At 52.2% G+C, this 18,608-nt stretch overlaps 1 protein-coding gene across 3 annotated transcripts in view; it reads right to left on the bottom strand.

Moving 5' to 3' along the window:
- The window catches only part of Sipa1l3 (signal induced proliferation associated 1 like 3), a 204,655-nt gene that overhangs the window by 67,890 nt on the left and 118,157 nt on the right, over window positions 1-18,608 (bottom strand). For all 3 annotated transcript variants that reach the window (XM_028787588.1, XM_028787590.1, XM_028787589.1), the window contains exons 3-7: window positions 15,986-17,798; window positions 13,901-14,031; window positions 4,113-4,301; window positions 3,334-3,508; window positions 2,225-2,328 (exon numbers count right to left, since the gene is read on the bottom strand). In XM_028787588.1, the coding sequence (XP_028643421.1) occupies window positions 2,225-2,328; window positions 3,334-3,508; window positions 4,113-4,301; window positions 13,901-14,031; window positions 15,986-17,489 (2,103 nt within the window). In that variant the 5' untranslated portion in view covers window positions 17,490-17,798. The remainder of the gene's footprint in view (window positions 1-2,224; window positions 2,329-3,333; window positions 3,509-4,112; window positions 4,302-13,900; window positions 14,032-15,985; window positions 17,799-18,608) is intronic.

Raw genomic sequence — 18,608 nt, 5'->3', positions numbered from 1 at the left:
GAGGCTGATCTTTAACTCTTGATCCAACAAAGGGAACTGGCCACCACAGCTGAGTTCTGTTTTGTCCTAACTATTTATTTTGAGACAGCTTTCCTAAATTGTCCAGACTGGACTTAAATCACAACTGGGCAATCTCCTGCCTAAACTACTTTATCCAGCCTGTTAGTTCTTTGTCATTTGATTATTTTGAAAAGGACCATCTAAGTAGCTCTGACTGTTCTGGAAGTCCTGAAGTAGACCACAGTCTAGAACTCACAGAGATCCACCTGCCTCTGTCTCTCTAGTGCTGGGATCAAAGGTATATGCTGCCAAGCACAGCACCGAAGATTTTTTTTTTGTTTTGTTTTGTTTTTTTTGTTTTTCGAGACAGGGTTTCTCTGTGTAGCCCTGGCTGTCCTGGAACTCACTCTGTAGACCAGGCTGGCCTCGAACTCAGAAATCCACCTGTCTCTGCCTCCCAAGTGCTGGGATTAAAGGCGTGTGCCACCACCGCCCGGCAGCACCAAAGATTTTTAAATGTTTTTATTTTTATGTGCACGTGTGTTTTGCCTGCACGCACATCTGTATACTATGTGCGTGCCAAGTGCTCTCAGAGGCCAGAAGAAGGTATCAGATCCCCTGGGACTGGAGTTAGACAGTTGTAAGATACCATGCAGATGCTGGGAATTGAACCTGGGTCCTTTGGAAGAACAGCCAGTGTTCTTGAGCACTGAGCTGTCTCTCCAGTCCTGGGCCTGTTAGCTCTCAAGTTCTGTATGCAACTGAATTGCATGAATTAAACTGCTAAATACAAGGACTGCTTCCTGTGGCTGAGCCCATGTGAGGCCTACCTCCCAGTCATATCTCAATTCGTGACCCTGCTGGGCCCGCCCCAAACTCTGAGTGGCAGTGACTGCTTTTCATAAGATGGGAAAACCTTCTGTCCTGCAGGGGTGAAGGTAAAAGGGCGGGACTTCAACCTGCTTTTGATTTTGACTTTGCAGGACAAGCTCTCTCCAGTCCCTGGTACTCAGGAACAGGGCTCCTGCTTCCTAAAGGTATTGGCTGCCTTGTACTCAGGGCCTCCACATGGAAGCAAGCATCTTTTCTAGTACCCATGCAGTATCATAGCGACCATGTTGCCAATGTGTGGAGGAAAGACCTGTGGCCCAGAGAGGTGCCATCACTTTCCTGAGGTCACACAGCGAGCAGGGGGCAAAGAGCTCAAACTTATGTTTAATCCTGATGCCAATGTTGAGAGCGTGTTACTAGGATATCCTTCAGAAATGGCCTATCCTAACAAATGAAAACAAAACCAAACCCAAAAACCTATGCCCTAAATTCTTAGCACTCTGGGTGCCTATCTACTAGAGAGTAGTCCCATTGTCCCACTGTCCTGCTGTCCCAGAGGGAGCTGTCACATCTGCCATCTCCTGCAGCCCCCTGGCCATAGGTGTCTCCCAGCACCTGGCCCCTGAACCATTTACCCTTTCCAGGATGGCCATGTATTTCCCTCAGGCTGGGTTTGCGCCCACTCCCCGCCCGGCCCAGTCTTTCCTCGGTGTGGCTGAAGGGTGGGAGGAGGGCATGGACTGTGGGGAGAATCTCTGCCATCGCTAAGAGACCTGTGAATGAAGCCACTAAAAGGAACAGCGGAGGGTGAGGACTCTCTTCTTTTCTGTTTGTTTTTCAAGACAGGGGTTCTCTGTGTAACCCCGGCTGTCCTGGAACTTGTTCTGCAGACCACCCTGTCGTCAAATTCTAAAGATCCACCTGCCTCTGCCTCCTGAGCACTGGGATTAAAGGTGTGCGTTACTACCATCTGGCTGGAGGCGAGTATTCTTCAGACTGTCTGAACCTCAGGATCCAGCCGTACCTAAAACGACCTTTGCTTGTGCCAGTCTGGCTTGAGTTTGAGGTGGAACCCTGTTAACTCGTTTATTTCTCTCACTCTTAAAACTGGTGATGATTCACAAGACCCCTGAAAGGAGATGGGTCAGCTGGAGGTCAGCAGGGTGGCGAGGACCAGCAGGAAGATGTGGTACCAGACAGGCACTGAGTCACATCAGCGTTGTCTACAACTCCCAGGGAAATGCTCGTGGTACAGAGGGTCTCCAAGACCTCCATCTGATTCACAGGACCACCCCGAGAGCCATCACTGGGCAGACCGCCTGGCTGGTGGCCACCAGTCTTGAGGAGGGTGAATGCTTTGGGACTAACTGTGCCCCACCTGGGGACCACTGACCTGCTGCCTGTTGTTGGGAGTGTATGGGAGCAGGGTGGAGACGTGGAACATGATCTCGTACTCCTGGTACGTCGTGTAGAGGGAGTGTGTCCCCGTGGAGTCCGCTGGGATAGAAACAGCAGTTAGTACCACAGTCCCCAAGCCTCTGGGTTCCTGTCAGATCCCACAGGCCATCTGTTAGTTTTTAACTCGCAGCTTTTACTTACATTCACTCTTTAAAAAAAAAATGAAAGAAATATAAAAGAAATCTCCCATTATATAATTATTATTTTTTTAAAGGCGAAGTCTAGCAATGTAGTCCAGGCTGGCCTCAAATTCAGTCTTCCCGACTCAGCCTCCTAAGTGCTGGATTATAGCATGCACCACCATGACTGAGTGTCTTTAGAGTTCACTATCAGCCAACAAACCCTCGACGTCCTGCCATGCTCTTAAATACTTGGCACTTAAAAGGCGCCCATCAGTGTACATTCTCCTGGGGCTCCCTCCATGTGACAGCTAGCCGTCACCTGTGTCCCTGCTCTGCAAATATCACGTAGTCCTGTGGAACTTCGGGGTCCTCTCTGGGAGCCCACAGCTGTGTCCAGGCTTCACATCTGATGCCCACGGCACAGTGTGCAGAGCACACGTCCTGCTGCTTTCTCTGGTGGGGACGCTGTCCATCCTGAGAGTGGTGCTAAGGACCTCCCACCTCCCACTGGCCTGCACCCTCACCCTGGCATCACCAGACCTCTCAGCTGGTCAGGCAGACAAGCAGGGGTGGCTCCCTGACATCTCAGTGGCCCCTCCTTAACAGATTTTTTTTCCTTTTTGGTGGCATTGAGGGTAGACTCTAGGGCCTGTTAGGGAGATACTCCATCCTGAAGCAGTACCTGATGCCTCCCCCTGTTCCCACTGACTTATTATCTATCTGTCCATCTGTCTGTCTGTCCGTCCGTCCATCCATCCATCCATCCATCCATCCATCCATCCATCCATCCATCTGCTATCTAGTTATTGAGACAATCCCTTGCTATGTAGCCCTGGCTGGCCTGGAATTTACTACGCAGAGTAGGATGACCTTAAACTCAAGAGATCTGCCTGCCTCTGCCTCCCAGGTGCTCCCTACTTACTCTTGACATCCAGCTGGGCGGCATACTTGGTGAAGCCCTTCAGACAGACCTTGTCACCCAGGAGGTCCAGGAACTCCTCGAAGGCAGGGCCGGCCTCCTCGTTGTTGTACATCTCCTCCTCTGAGCTCTGGCCCGCCTTGCAGTACAGGATGCCGACCTTGTGCTTCCGGCACAGCTGTGTGGGTGGAAGAGTGGAGTAGGTTCGAGGAGGTTCCAGGGAATGGGACACAGGGAGTCCTGAGTCCCAAGCCCTGCGCTGCTAGGACCTCTTGGGAATTCAATGCACAGCCTGCGGGGAAGGAACCAGTGTGGGGCAGGTCCCAGAGAAGCACAGGAAGGTACACACTCTGTCATTCATCTTCACGTGGCTGTGCCAGTCTATGGTGTTCTTAAGACAGAGCTGGGAGCTGGGGCTGGCTTCCTATAGGAGATGACTGGGCATGGGATGAGGCTGTGCCAAAGCAAAACCTCAGCTACTGGGGGTCTGCACATGTCTGGAAGTCCAGAAGCAATGCCAGGGGCTATGGACGGGCCAGATGGCAGTGAGTGGGTTTGCGTTCATGTGCTGGCACACGTTCTCTCTCCCTCTCTCACAGAAACCTTGTGGTGTCAATCTCATTCCCGGGCTGTTTCTATGACACTGCTCTTGGTACCCTTACAACGTGCTGACGGCTCCCTCCTGTTGCTCAGTCGGGCTTATGAGTGAATGTTGCGGCTTGTTAAAAATAAACGGGGAGGTGGAGACAGAAAGGGCTGGGGCTCCGCGGCCCCTGGCTCACCCCCTGCTCATCCAGCTTCAGCAGCTGCTCCGTGACTTTGGGAGTGTTGAGAGCCAATCGTAAGCAGTGGATGTTGAGCTCTGGGATGACGTACTCCAGCGCATCCTTCAGGGGCAGGCCCCGCCCCGTCCCGTGCTTGGTGGCTGTAGGTGTGGCATCCTCTAGAATGGAGCCCCGGAGTGTGATGAGCTGCTCAACAGAGGGAAGGGATGGTCAGGGGTGTGGGGGGGCCTCTGAGAGGGGTCTGCCCTCACAGGCAGGCGTAGCCGGGCCTGCTGCTGGACTTCTGTAATCCCAGGTACTACGAAGGTCAAGGCTGGAGGATTCTGAGGCCAAGGGTGACTTGGGATACAAAGTTGAGATTCTCTCTCAATAAAATGAAACCAGAGCTGGGTGTGGTGGGCTGTAATCCTAGCTTTCAGGAGGTAGAGACAAGGTAACTGGAAGTTTAAGATCATCCCTGGCTACAGAGTTAGAGGCTAGCTTCTCTACATGAGACCCTGTTTCAACCCCCTCTCCCCCTAAAGTCTAAAACCAACCCTACCCCCAAAAGGAGGGGATGACGAGAGGGGTCTTAAGAACTTAGAGGCAGAATATAGAGGATGAGCCAGGACTCGGATTTGCTATCTCCTTCCCATGATCCAGACTAAGAGACCATAGGTCTCTTAGACTCAATCTTCTCTTCTGTGGGACAAAGGCAGGCAGTCATAACTGAAGGGGAGGCTGAGTGAGGCAGCCCACCGTCCTTGGTTCAGTACACACACTGGCTGCTGCCTCTTGTGTGCCAATCCAATCTAAGCAAAGACCCCGGAGAATTGACAGATGGGAGGGGTGGGGCAGTCTATCAGGAAGCAGGGCCCCAGATGAACCCAAGAGGCGCCACAAGGAAGAGGCTCTCAGTCGCTCCTAAGACATCTCAAGTTGTAGACAGGTCAGTGTATGCTCACAAAGACCTGCCTGTCTAGGATGCTGGTGCCAGTTTGGGTCTTGAATTGTGGCTCATGCTGTGGTCCAACCAGTTTCATGGAAAACATCACCCAGGCGCTGCGATTTGGTCTGGGGTGGGGCTGGACAGAAATATATGCATTTACATGTGTCTGTCTGTCTGTCTGTGTGTTGTATGTATGTATATGTGTGTATCTGTATGTATGTATGTATGTATGTATGTGTATGTCCGTATGTATCTATATATGTATGTGTCCGTATGTATGTATGTATGTATGTATGTATGTATGTATGTGTGTCTGTCTGTATGTGTGTCTGCATGTATGTATGTGTGTGTATGTCTGTATCTATGTATGCGTCCATATGTATGTATGTGTCTGTATGTATGTGTGTGTATGTATGTGTCTGTCTGTCTGTATGTATGTGTATCTATGTGTGTGTGTCCGTATGTATGTCTGTGTGTGTGTCTGTCTGTATGTGTGTGTATGTATATATGTGTGTGTCCGTATGTACTATGTATGTATGTATGTATGTATGTATGTATGTATGTATGTATATATGTATGTGTGAGTGTAGCCCACTTTAAATGCCCTCGGTTGCTTCTGCTGTGCTACAAAGGTTGAAAACACTTAGGCAAAGGCCACCTCATGCCTCGTCCCTTCTTCCTCAGATGTCACTACCTCCCAAGAGGTTCCTAGAGCTGACCACATGACCAATTATTCCAGGAATGACATGTGAGAATCCTGTCTGGTCAGGACATTTTACTGGCCCATATCTTCTTGCTGGGGACGTGAGTGTAAAGACAAGCCCCTCTCCCATCTCTCCCCATGGCTGTCCCAGAAATCACTGTGTACACTAGGCTGGCCTCCAATTTGGGGATCCACTTCCTTCAGTCTCTCGAGAGCTGTATTTACTTTATTTTTTTAAGACAAGGTCTTGCCATGTGACCTAGTCTGACTCTGAACTTGCAGAGATCCTGTCTTAGCCTTCTGAATACTGTTACTATAGACGGGCAACATGAAGATGCCTTAAGATTCTAAAATTGCCATCCAGTACAATCTACATACATGTAGACACCTAGTCCGTTACCGCCATGATTAGCCTTGGGTACTGACTTCCAGAGCCAGTGTCTTCCTGCCTGCTTCAGAGCTTTTTGCACCTTTCATTACTGCCATTTTGTCAGGAGTGTGCTGGGGGCTGTGGATGGAGTCATGACCTGCTAAGGAGTGCTATAATCCAGATTCCCATACCCAGATGGCAGTTCCTGTTCTTCTGTTATCTGGCTCCCTGCCTCCTCCTCTGAGTCAAGATCTCAGGTAGCCCAGGCTGGCTTCAAATTCCTGACTCCTACTTCTCCCTCTTGAGTACTGAGATTACAGACAAGTACCAACATTCTTGGCTTCTTTCTCTTCTTTTGAGATAGAGTCTTATTCTATAGTCTAGGATGGCCTTGAACTTGAGATGCTTGTCTCAGCCTCTCAAGCTCTGGAGTGACAGGTGTAGCAGTCTTTTACTACTTTGTGGGGTCTTCTTTCTTCTACCCTTCTCTATCCTTTTCCACCCTTTCAACCCACTAACACTAGATAAGAGAGAGAAAAGGATAGAGGGGAAAGAAAAGAGCCCTGATTAAAGTCAGAGGTGAGAAGGGGCGACATTATCATCAGACGACTTCCTGCTGATTGGGAGGGGTTGAGTCCCTTAGGGCAAGTTTGATCTTCACCACCAGGATATCTAATTTCTTCTTCCTGTTTCTTCTTTGTACACACTATTTAATAAACGACCAACAATCAACCAACAACCCACCTGAACAATCATCCAACAACCTACAACCCATCTTGGGGCCCTAGCATTAATATATCCTCTGAAAAGTCCCCAGAATTCCAAATGTCACACATGTGCAGAAACTATCTGCAGCTGGCAAAGTCACGCCCCTGCTAGAGCACGAGGCAAATCACCGTCAGCTGCTGTGGACAATCTGAAGCAGCCCCGTATCCCATGCCTGGGATTCAAAGAAAAACGTACTTTATAATAATTCTGTGTTTTAAAGAAATCAGAATTCCAAAATTGTCACTCAGACGGCTGGCCACTGTGCCTAGCTTGGCACCTTTCTCTGAAGAGTGTGCATGTGAGACTCCACCGTGTCGTGTGGAGAGGATGAAGTCTGCACTGTTGTGGACTTCATCCCTCCTAGGACTGCTGAGCACAGCTGCTTCCAGTAGCTGACACCTGAGAGCGGCACTGCTGGGGATGTCCACAGACGTACCTCTTGGTGCCCGTGAACACATTTCCTTTTGGGTTTATACCCTACCAGGCAAATTGCTAAATTATCCAGACAGGCTCATCTTCGGTTTTACCCAAAGTGCCAAATAGTTTTCCAAGTGGTTGTTGTGAGTTACACCCTCCGGCCCTGAGAGCCCCCTGTAGCCTCGTCCTCGGGACACTTCTGGCCACCAGAGTGTGTGGAGGCTGCAGCAAGATACCTGAAATACCACAACAAGAAAGAAAGAGAAACTCTCCCCCAGGGCCTGTGCCACGCACCCCAAACCCACTCACCATTGTGCTTTAAACACAAAAGATGATCGGTGTTAACTGCAAGAACACAGTCTCCTAAGTCAACGGACACACAAGGCAGCAAACGCATGTTATGGTTTGGCTGCCAGGCATGCAGTCCACCTTTGCCAAACAAGACCCAGGCAAGGGGCCTGTGGGAGGAACGGAGTGATCTCATGGCTGGGAGTTCCCAGTTCTGACCGTGCTTGTTAACAAACACACGCGTCTCCTATCGTGAGCGAAGCAAGCGTGAAACACGGGGAGCAGCGACGGCGTCAGGGGTTGGCTCTCCAGTCTGGCTGGCGCTGGGGCTGTGGGTTTCCCGCACACCCACAGGACCAGTGTCTTTGTCCACTGATGCTGCTCCACAGCAACCCTGCTGGAGGGAGCCAGTGTGGACTCAGAATCCTCCGCCAGAGTCTGGCCACCTGTGGGTGCACCTGACCCTCAGCGCTGCCCGCTGCTCCCCTCTTGAAAAGCTCCCAGGTCTCCTTCTGGCCAAGGAGGTGGGGGAGGAGAGGCAGGGCACTGATGGGGTCAGAAGCTGCCTCAGTCCTCCCTGCCTTGGCCCACTGTCAGCTGCTGCCTCTTCTCCTGGTACCCCCCCCCCTTGTCCCCCTGCCAGCCCATTCCCTCCATAGCAGCCCGAATCAGGTCTGTTGTGAGCCCTCTGACATCTGGCATCCCTACTGATGGTGACGGACCAAGTGAGCTGTAAAAAGGACACCGTGCCACATAAGCAAAGAGGAGCCTATCTGTGAGAGTCAGGCCCCTGACAGAGCCGTCCGCATGTTGGCTGCTCTTTGTGCTGGGTGGCAGGTCCCCTTCGGACTTGGCACTCTCAGCCCTTGTTCTGATTCCCAGCTTCACTTCCTCATTCAGTGAGCAACCCTGAGCTCACTGCTAAATTCCTCATCCCATTCCTCATTTCCTCCCCCTGTTCCTTCTTAGGTTTTGAAACTGTTTCACGGAGCGCAGGCTGGTCTTCAACTCGCAGGCCTCCCAGGCACCAGGATTACAAGTGCACCCCACCACATTTGACTTCGGTAGATTTTCACTGACACAGAGTTTCGCTAGGTCCGGTCCTGGCTGGCCTCGAGCTTTCACTATTTCCACTTTTGAGCCTCTCGTCTTATTTCCTCATTGACAAAATGGGAGTAAGAACGCAGCCATGGCCGGGTGTGGCTGTACACACCTGCAGTTCAAATACTGGGAGCTGAGCAGGGCAGAGAGTTCAGGCCAGCCTGGGCCAGCTGATGGATCCAGTAAGGAAGTTCACACAGAGAGCTCACCACTGTGTCTGAAATACAACACTCACTGCGGCAGACAAAGCCACAGCTAAGCCCCAAACCTAAACCACTTTAAGGAGAAGGCTATGGTCTCCCTCCCACTCCTCAACAGAACAAGACAGAGAGATAGAGAGGCACACGCAGGAAATCAGATGTGCCGATGGAACACAGATACCCCACCCATAACAGAATTATACTTTTCCCTTCACTTTGTAAGACCCTCCCCTTTATTTTGTATACTTCTGTATGCGTTAGGTATTACATACATATATACATATACAGAAAGTAAAAGCCCAAACTCCTCAGCCTCCCAGAGCTAAGGCACAGTACTGTACGCCTACTGTGCCAGCACCTGGGAGGCTAAGGGGTGGGACTGTGAGTGCCATGGCAGCCTTGGGCAGTCTGTCAAGGACTCCCACTTGCCAGGCTGAAGGAGTGCACTGGGCCAGATGGTCTGAGGCTGGGGGACGTTCTGTGTCATCTAAGCAGTCACTGGCATGGGGCGGCCAGTGCTCAGGTGTGTGGTGCTCCTGCCTCCGTGGGAAGCCTGGCTCTGCCAACACTCACATGCCATCTGCTGAGAGACATGGGCCTACTGGGGCCTGTCTGCTTGGCGGCTAGGGGTGGCCATCTAGGACAGGCCAGCCTGCTGGCTCGGAAAGCAGCCTGGGCCCCATGCTCTGGTTTGTAGGGGCCAGAGGTGTGTGTGTGTGACTGGAAGATGGAGCCTTGTCTGTTCTCCAGCAGGGCCCCGGGCTCCTGCAGGAGTTACAGTCATGACAGACTGTCAGTAGGATGGTGGGATCTGGCACTCAGAGCTCTTCCTGCCCTGAATGAAGGCTTTGTGGCCACTTCCCAGCCCCAGTGTAAGACCCTGTCCCTACCTCACTCGGGGTCAGGTCACAGCTCCAAGCCTGTTTTACAGGGGAAGAAACAGAAACACAAGGACCCCGTCCAGGTCATGGGACAGTGAAGGATGGCACTGGACAGGCAGCCCGGGGCTGTGTGATCCCAACTCAGCCAAACAGATCCTCGCGGTGGGAGTGGAAGGGAGCAGGACATCCTGGCTTTGCCACTGGGTGGCCTTGGAAAAGTAATTCTCTGGCTCCAGTGTCCTCATCAGTGACAATGGGATGAGATGACAATGCGCCCTCTGTGGTAAGAGCTGAGAGAAGCTGTTGGGGCAATGTACCTGAAACACTGCGGTGAGTGCCCGGCAGCAGCGCGTGCTTCGACTTTAGGGTAGGTTTCTAGGCTGCTGGCACAGAATGTGGGTTGTGTGACTCTCTGCCCTGGGAAATAAGGTGAGGTAAGCTTTGAGGTCCACTGCTTCTCCTCCACCTCCAGATGATGGGCAGTGAGGCCTGAAGGCCTCACAGGGCAGCTCTGCAGGGGCTGGGGGCAGGGCTGGGTCTGCGTGTGGTCTGTAGGACAAAGGCTTGCATGGTGTGTGTGGGTGCTCTCGTGGTATGTGTGTGTGTGTACGTGTGCGCACGCTTGTGCACGCACGTGTATGTGTGCTGAAGCTCAGGCTGGACTTGAACTGATGGCAATCCACCTGCTTCAGACTTCAGAGTGCTACAGCTAGAGCTGTGAGCCAGCACACCAGATCCCCGAGGTACTGGCTGTTTCAGAGGTGCCTCCATCAACCGTCCTGTCTGAAGACCTGACCCCCTGCCTCAGCCACCCATTTCCCTAATGAGTCTTCCACCTTGTCACTCCCTCCCTGGCACGGGCTAGGAGGGAGTCTTGTGTAGCACTGTTATCTGCTCCCAAGAGAGCAGCCTTTAAGTCACTTTGCTACTTTGATTGCTACCATACTCACAGAGCACAGTCTGGGGCTGTGTGGTGACAGTGTCTTGGGATGTGTGGCCATGAGGCCGAGGACGCATGGAACAGCTTCCAGTTACCAAACAGGAGCCAAAGCAGAGAAGTCACCCCTGGCCTGCTGAGAAGGCACTGATGTGTCACAGCCCTCAGTGCACAGGACATGCTGTCATTTATTATTCTAGGGGGTTAAGAGTGATGGCTTAGCAGTCAAGAGCACTTACGTATGTGTCAGACATGGTGGCACACACCTTTAGTCTCAGCACCTGGGAGGCAGAGGCAGGCAGAGAGCTCTGTGAGTTCAAGGTCAGCCTGGTCTATACAGTGAGTTCCAAGCCAGCCAGAGAGACATAGTAAGACCCTGTCCAGATAGGTAGGTAGATAGATAGATAGATAGATAGATAGATAGATAGATAGATAGATAGATAGATAGAAGACAGAAGCACTCAGGTGCCGTTCCTAGAATCCACACAGTGGCACATAACCATCTATAACCCGGCCCTGGGCTTCAATGTCTTCTGCGACCTCTACGGGCACTGCATGCCTGTGTAAGTCTGAATTCTTTCATCACCAAGCCCAGTGTGTGTGTGGGGGGAGGGCTGACCTGTGTCAGGTGACTGCCTGTGGCAGCTGAGTGGAGTGGCTGGAGGATGACAACAGAGAGCTACTCGGCCGCCTCTTACTGGAGGGTCTGCATCTGCTGCTTTGTCAGAAATGAGGGCGACCTCGGGGCTGGGGAAGCTTCGAGGCCGATGAGCTGCCTGGGCGAAGGCAGAGCGCAGCTGCACTGCAGTGCTAGGCCACCGCTGCCGCTTGAACATCTGCATTTCTCATGGACCAGCATTTGCTTACGTGTCCTAAAGTGCTCTGAAGCTGGCTCAACCGTCACCTCACGTTCTGTCTTGGTGGTCAACTGGCCAGAAAGGTGAGCAAAAGGAAAGGTTGGCCAAGACACGGGTAGAGAGCACTTGCAGTACGGGCATGAGATTTTGGGACCCACTCTTCTCAACTGACCTCAACTGACACAGAGCTTGTCATCCGGTTGAGAGCCTCTGACAGGTGGGGTGATTGTCCTCATCTGCCCACTAGGATGAGTTCCAAAACCTGGCTGGCCCCAAACTCAAAGTCCACGGCAGAAGTAGCCTGCTGGGTTCTCACAACAGTGTGCAGGCCGGGCATACAGAGATGCTCAGTGTGTGGGCCTCTATCAGCCTTTCTAGAAATGACGCCTTTACGGGGCTCCTTCAGGAGGTCCAGCACTTGGTCATGGTTGCTAACTTGCTTCGTACAGCTGGGGATCAGACTCAGAGACCAGGGCAACGCAAACGAGAACCTCCTTTCTGTTGGCTATGGCAGTACAAGCCTCAAATCTCAGTGCTCAGAAGGTAGAGGCAGGAGAATCGGGTGGGTCAGAAGGAGGAGCTCAAGGCCAGCTTCAGGTACACAGAGAGTGGAAGACCAGCTTAGGCTACGGGACACATGCTCTCAAGAACAAAACAGAAACACTCTGCCACCCCTGCCGAGGACCCCCTTCTCTTCTTTCCTCTCCTCCTTGAGCGGCTCCCATGTGCAGTAACATTTTTCAGAGTTCTGGGATTTTGATTACTTTAAAAACCACAGAACGGGTGGTGGTGGCGCACGCCTTTAATCCTAGCACTTGGGAGGCAGAGGCAGGCGGATTTCTGAGTTCGAGAGTTCGAGGCTAGCCTGGTCTACAGAGTGAGTTCCAGGACAGCCAGGGCTACACAGAGAAACCCTGTCTCAAAAAACCAAACCAAAAAAATAAATAAATAAAAATAAAAAAATAAAAATAAAAACCATGGAAATATTGTAAGAGTGTGCTTTAGTTTTACTCCCAGGTATAGGGATGCAGGGCTGCTTCAGACCGTCTGCAGCAGCTGACTGTGATTTGCCTCGTGCTCTAGCAGAGCCGTGGTCTTGCCAGCTGCAGATAGTTTTGGTGATTGTGTGGCGTTTGGAATCCCGAGGACTTTTCAGAGGGTATATACATGCTAGGGCCGTGATAGGCAGGGTTGGTGGTTGTTAGTCGGGGGTAGTGGTGGTTGTGGTTTGTCAGTAGTCATGCTCAAAGAGGAAACAAAAGGAAAGAAATTAGGTTTCTAGATTCCCCCTTCTCTTTCTCCCCCCCCCCATTCTTCCCCCCGTCATCTAGTGATGGGGGGAACCAGTACTGATAAAAGGTGAGAAAAAGAACCCACAAAGTAGCAAAAGACCAGCTACACCCAAGGAACTGTCGATCTCAGTGTGAGGGTGGTGGCTCTAGCCCTAGGTGGATTGTGTCCTAGATCTGGCTGTCAATCTTTCTCACCCTCTATCACCCCTGTCAGTGCCTGGCCCAAGGTGTGGGTGTGGGATCCATGAAGAACCAATCGGGGATCCTGCAGATGTGAATCAGCCTTCTGTATGGAAAGCTATCAGGATCTAGAAGCCTGGACTGAGGACAGCTTGCTGGTGACAGAGGAGAAGGAAGGCAGAACCGACCAGGCTGAGTTGGAAGTGTCACGTTCTGCAGTCTTAGAGAAGACTGGGTCAGTCTGTGCCCATAGCAGGTTTTATCCCCAACCTATAGAGACAGAGGTCAGTGAATCTCTGTGACCTTAAGCCAGCTTTTAAGTCATAAACACATTCTGTCACCAATCACTTGTGTTGGTGGGGGTGGGGGGACAGCAATATACCCTCTTCCCCTGTTGCTGGAGCTAAGCTTTAATCCAGGGATGGACTGCTGGGCAGGACAGTGGGATCCTCAGCTGAGAATGGAGCAGGCTGACTGGGAGAGGCTGAGGCTGCTTAGCATGGCAGGGCTTGTTGCGATGCCCCAGGCCTGCCCAGACTGGGGCTGGAAGTCTTCCTTAATACCTGAGTCCTGAAATGACTCCATGCCTGAGCCCTGAAAATAGATGTTGGTGATCCTGAGCTTTGAAGTCACCTGGTAGGTTCAGATCCTGGTCTGGATTATTTGCTGCAACTTATGTCATCTCTGAGTATCAGTTTTCCCCTCTGTAAAATGGACAGACTCACTGAATCTCAGTACTGGACCTTTTATGAGACATGGTAAGGAAGTTTGGTCTGGAACCCGGTAGAACCAGGACACAGCAGTGGGAAGGGTTCACAGCTCCTGCTAACCCGGCAGGCAGACTGGCATAGGTCGGGCCCTACCTCTCGAGTCCGGAAGATGATCCTGTACTGGTACTGAGGTCCGTGGTCCTTATGGTCCTCCAGCTTCTCCCGCTTGATGCTTACGGCCACGGGGCCCAGCTTTTCATCCACGCCAAAGTAATTGGCATGCTCTAAAAAGGGAAAGCAGGGAAGAATGGTCAGAGGTCTGGAAGGACAGGCACAGCCCATGGCAGCCTGCTCACGGTGTGAGGGGAGGGGGTAAGGCAGTCTCACACGAAACTCACAAATCAAAGGTCAACAGAGAAACCCTCAAGTTTGATCAAAGCCGGGCTTTCTGAACCAGGAAAGTCACAGGCCTTTTCTGAGCCCCAGTACTCTCATCTGAGGAACAGGGACTCAGAGGCTACCCACAATTCAGAACTCGTGTGTGAGAGCAAGACCATAATGATGAAAGGCTTGGCATAGTACACAGTGGGTCATCAACTCTGGGCCAGTGAGATTAATCCTGCCTCTGTTAACGGCTTGCCTGGTTTAGCTCCCATGAGCTGTTGTGGAGCGCTTAAGCCCTGAGCCTAGGGAGTCTCCTGCCAACACAAATTCTGGGTTGAGATTAGATATATGGCCCCAGCCAGGTCACATGATGAGATTCTTAGCAGTCAAATGCGCTTAACTCAGCAATGTGCGGATTAACTGAGTTAGCACAGCACCAGGCTGGCACACAGCAAGCACTCGGCTTAAATGCTGGCCATTAGTAGCTCAGGACCTCAGATGTGTTCAGGGCCCTGACACGGATAGATCCCTAAGTCATGCCTGTATCTGACCGTGCTTCTACAGACCCAAACAACGGAAATACTGAGGGTAACAGTCATAAATAAGCCAAGGGGCCAGGTTTCTGCTCTTCCCCTTTTCCTAGACAAGCCACCGAGAACTCTACCAGAAAACAGTTCTTTCTAATATCCAACCCTAGCGGGTTTGTTTGTTTTGCTGTTGTTGTTGCTGCTGTTGTTGTTAAGACTGTGGCAGCACCCTGCCAGCAGCCTGCATGATTCTGCTTCAATGTCTTCATGCTGCTATCAGCAAAACCTCAAAACACTAACAGGTATCTGCTTCTTGTCCTCACCCTGGTATTCCGTATATTTAATTGACAGTCCCTGTTTTCAGATGCTCCTGGGTGAATCTAAGGCTACCCAAAATAACGGGTGCAAACTAATGAGAACAGCCCTATACACTGTATTCCAAAGGTGAGAGTTTACTCCTGAAGACACTATCAAGTTGCTGCTGGGTTTTCTACCTACATACAATGCCCAGAATCTCAGAAATCCCAATAGATAGTCAGTGCTCAATAAACATTAATCATAAGCCTTCTGTGGCTAAAAGAAGTCAATTTAGAATCTGGGGACTAGAGAAGGTCATACTATATTACTAAGCCTCAGTACTGGGATTTCCTGTGCATCACCCTGCCTGGCAGGACATAACTATCTGTCCCCACCTCTCTACTTCCTTTCCTTTTTGAGGTAGGGTCTTAGTAGGTAGCTCAGGTCTACCTCAAACTGAAGATCCAGCTGCCTTGGCCTCCTGAGTGCTGGAATTAAGGATGTGCTACCGTATCTTGCTTCTTTGTGAGTTTGAAAAACCAACATGGAACAGGCCTTTCACCCCTCAGGCACGTTTCATCTTGGGATCTCATGCTACTGATACAGAGCCTCACAGCCTCTATCCTGATGGCTGGGGGCTGGACCGTCTACTTCACCCCTTCACTGTTCACCTCGGTGCCATTCTGGGTGGCGTATGGGATCCACTATAATCAACCCTGTGCCCCATGAGATCAATCTCAGGGTGAAATGTGTCACAAAGTCAACAAGCTATCAGACAGACATCCAACCCATGGTCTGTCTAACTCCAGAGACCACTCTGAGCCCTGTGGAGGACCTAACTGGCATCTGCTACATCTGACAAGAACCGTTTATTATTTGTTTGGTGGCGCTGGGGCCTGAAACTAGGGCTGGGTGGCAGGCTGTCAGCGTCCTCTGTTCTCCCAGGCACCACTAGTAATGAGACAGGGTCAGATGAATGTAGGCAGTGTGTGTGTTTCCAAGACAAGCTGGGGCCCCAGCCACTCCTCACCTTTGCCCACAAAGTAGTCCTGGTAGTAGCGGGCGCCCAGGTCCACGTGCTCGATGCTGTACTGCCTGGGCCGGCTCTGTGTCCTCTGCTGCTCCTTGGGTACTTCCAGCACCGAGATGCTGGCATTTGTACGGTGGGTGCTCAGGGTGGGCTCAACCATGTGGGCCTCGCTGCTGCCCCCTGGGGAACCCACAGAGGCCCGGGAGAAGCTGACGTTACGTTCTCGCTCCCCCCCAATCTCATTGCGAAAGTGCGGGCAGCTAAGTAGCAGGTCGTTGCTATTGTCGTCCCCCAGGTCCTGCTCCAGGTTCTCTTTACAGTTCAAATCCTCCGTGCTGGTGAAGGCTGGGTCCAGAGTCCCCAGGCTGTGGGCCCGTGATGCTGTGAGCGTCACCATGGCTGAGGCAGCCGAAGCGGCTGAGGCCCCAGTGGTGGTGTTGCGCCTCTGGGCCACGGACACCCTGTTGGCAGCTGCCTCGTTGAGGTCAAACAGCATGCTCTGCACGTCAAAATGGGCAAAGCTCTTCTGGCAGACCCATGGCCTGCTGGCTTCTGGGGGGCTTCGACCTTCCTCAGTCTCTCCCAGAGGCCGGCCCACTTCCCCCTCGGGCTTACTGCTCCTCAGTTTCCTGAAGATGGACGAGTCCACAGTGTCCCCACTCCCCAGGCCCCGGATGGGTTTCTTCCGGGCCTTCTCCTTCTCCTTGAGAGGCTGTAGACTCTGGAGACTGTCTTTGGTGGACTGGCCGTTGCGGGGGTCTCCCTTTGCCCCACAGCTGCCCCCTGAGAGGGCGCCGGGGTCCACCCGCAGGAGCTCGCTGAGGTTCCGGGAGCCCCGCGCCTCCGGCTGCTCGCTTCGAAACTCATTGAGGATGTCAAAGAAACTCTGCTCTGGTACACCCTGAACATCGATGGAGGACGTGCTGCCATACTCTCGGAAGAGGGGCAGCACCCCTGGGTGCCGGGTCCCCCTCGGATCTCCGGGTTCCTCTACATCACACTCACTGAGGGTAATCTCACTGCTGCTCCGATGTCTCAGAGGGAGGAAGGCCCGGCCAGGGGACCGGGGCCACCCGTCCTGGAATTCTACATCTTTGGACCTTCTCCTGGACAGTCGATGGAAGGCCCTGGATCCTGAGGAGGCTGGGGTGCTGGAGGGGTGCTGTCCGTTCTGTAGGTTCCTCATGGAATGGGCTACTTTGGTGGTCTTCACACCATCTGTGTCCTGTGAGGGGCTGGGATTGCTTTGCTCTCTCAGGGCGTCTCGCTTGGGTGGCCAATCAGCCACTCTGGCACGCACTCCCATCTTGGGCATGGCAGGGGTGGTGGGGCTAGGGCGGGTAGTGGCAGTGGCTGGGCTCTCACCAAGAGGCTGGGACATGCTGCCATTCTGGGCCCAGAATCCCATGGGAGTGTAGTCCCCAGGGAGGATATCGGTGCTCCTGGCTCCACAGCTGGCAGCCAGGTCCACACCATCGTTAGGAAGGGGCCGGTAGGTGGTCATAGTCCTCGGGCGCTGGAGTGCTGCTTGCCCCTGGAAGTTGAGGTGCAACTCTATGGGGTCCCCTGGCCTTCAGCCATTGTTCAGGCCCACCAGTCCTGGGACAAAGGGTGTTGGCCCCCGAAAGTGCACTTGAAGGTAGTGAGCCTGCAGAGTCCAGTTCTTCACCATCGCTATGGACAGCAGCACAGTTGCAGCATTAGGAAGCAGGTATCATCCAGGGGGCTCCAGACGCAGTGGGCTCAGTGGGGCAGGGAGAGCAGAGGCCGCAGGCCACGGCCTGTGGGTGGTGCAGGCGTCTTCCCAGCCATGCTGCAAGAGGAGAAAAGAAAGAAGTGAGGTGTGAGCGGTATACGCTACTGCCCAGAGGCAGGGAACGTGGCTTTCTTTGATGGTGAAGACAGCTTTACTCACTTGAAGACTCGTTCTTATGGAGTCTGTCTGCCTGCTCTCTCTCTCCTTTCCTTTCTCAGACAAGGTCCTGCTATGCAGCTCTGAACTTGTAGAGATTCTCCTGCCTCTTCCTCCCGACTGAGTGCTGGGATTATAGGAGGATAGCACTGTGCCTAGCAAGAGTGTCTGATCATGTTAAAGGCAGAGGCGGGACCGTGATGGGTCTGCGACACCAGCTCCAGTACCATTAGTGCCTTGCCATTCCTGCTTCACCTGTTCATTGGTCCTGGGGACTGAACCTAAAGCCTGTGCATGCCAGGCAAGTGCTCTGGCACTAAGCTATACCACCAGCCACGAGACCATTGCATCCACAAATACTTTACAGGTCACTTCTCTAGTAGATGAGGTCGTAAAAAAAAAAAAATTTATTTACGTATGTGAGTACACTATTGCTCTCTTTAGACACACCAGAAGAGGGCATCGGATCCCATTACAGGCAGTTATGAGCCACCATGTGGTTGCTGGGAATTGAACTCAGGACCTCTGGAAGAGCAGTCGGTGCTCTTAACCGCTGAGCCATCTCTCCAGCCCAGTAGACGAGGTCTTTAAAAAAAAAAAAAAAAAAAAGATTCCACCACGATCTCACTTTATACCCACCAGAGTTCACAGGAATTCTTTATAAAGATTTATTTATTTCATTTATATGAGTACACTGTAGCTGTCTTCAGA

The sequence above is a fragment of the Grammomys surdaster genome, unplaced genomic scaffold (assembly GCF_004785775.1).
Source record: "Grammomys surdaster isolate TR1022 unplaced genomic scaffold, NIH_TR_1.0 125671, whole genome shotgun sequence".
Classification (NCBI taxonomy): Eukaryota; Metazoa; Chordata; class Mammalia; order Rodentia; family Muridae; genus Grammomys; species Grammomys surdaster.
Note: the sequence above shows the minus strand (reverse complement) of the source record. Positions and strands in the feature narration are given on the sequence as shown.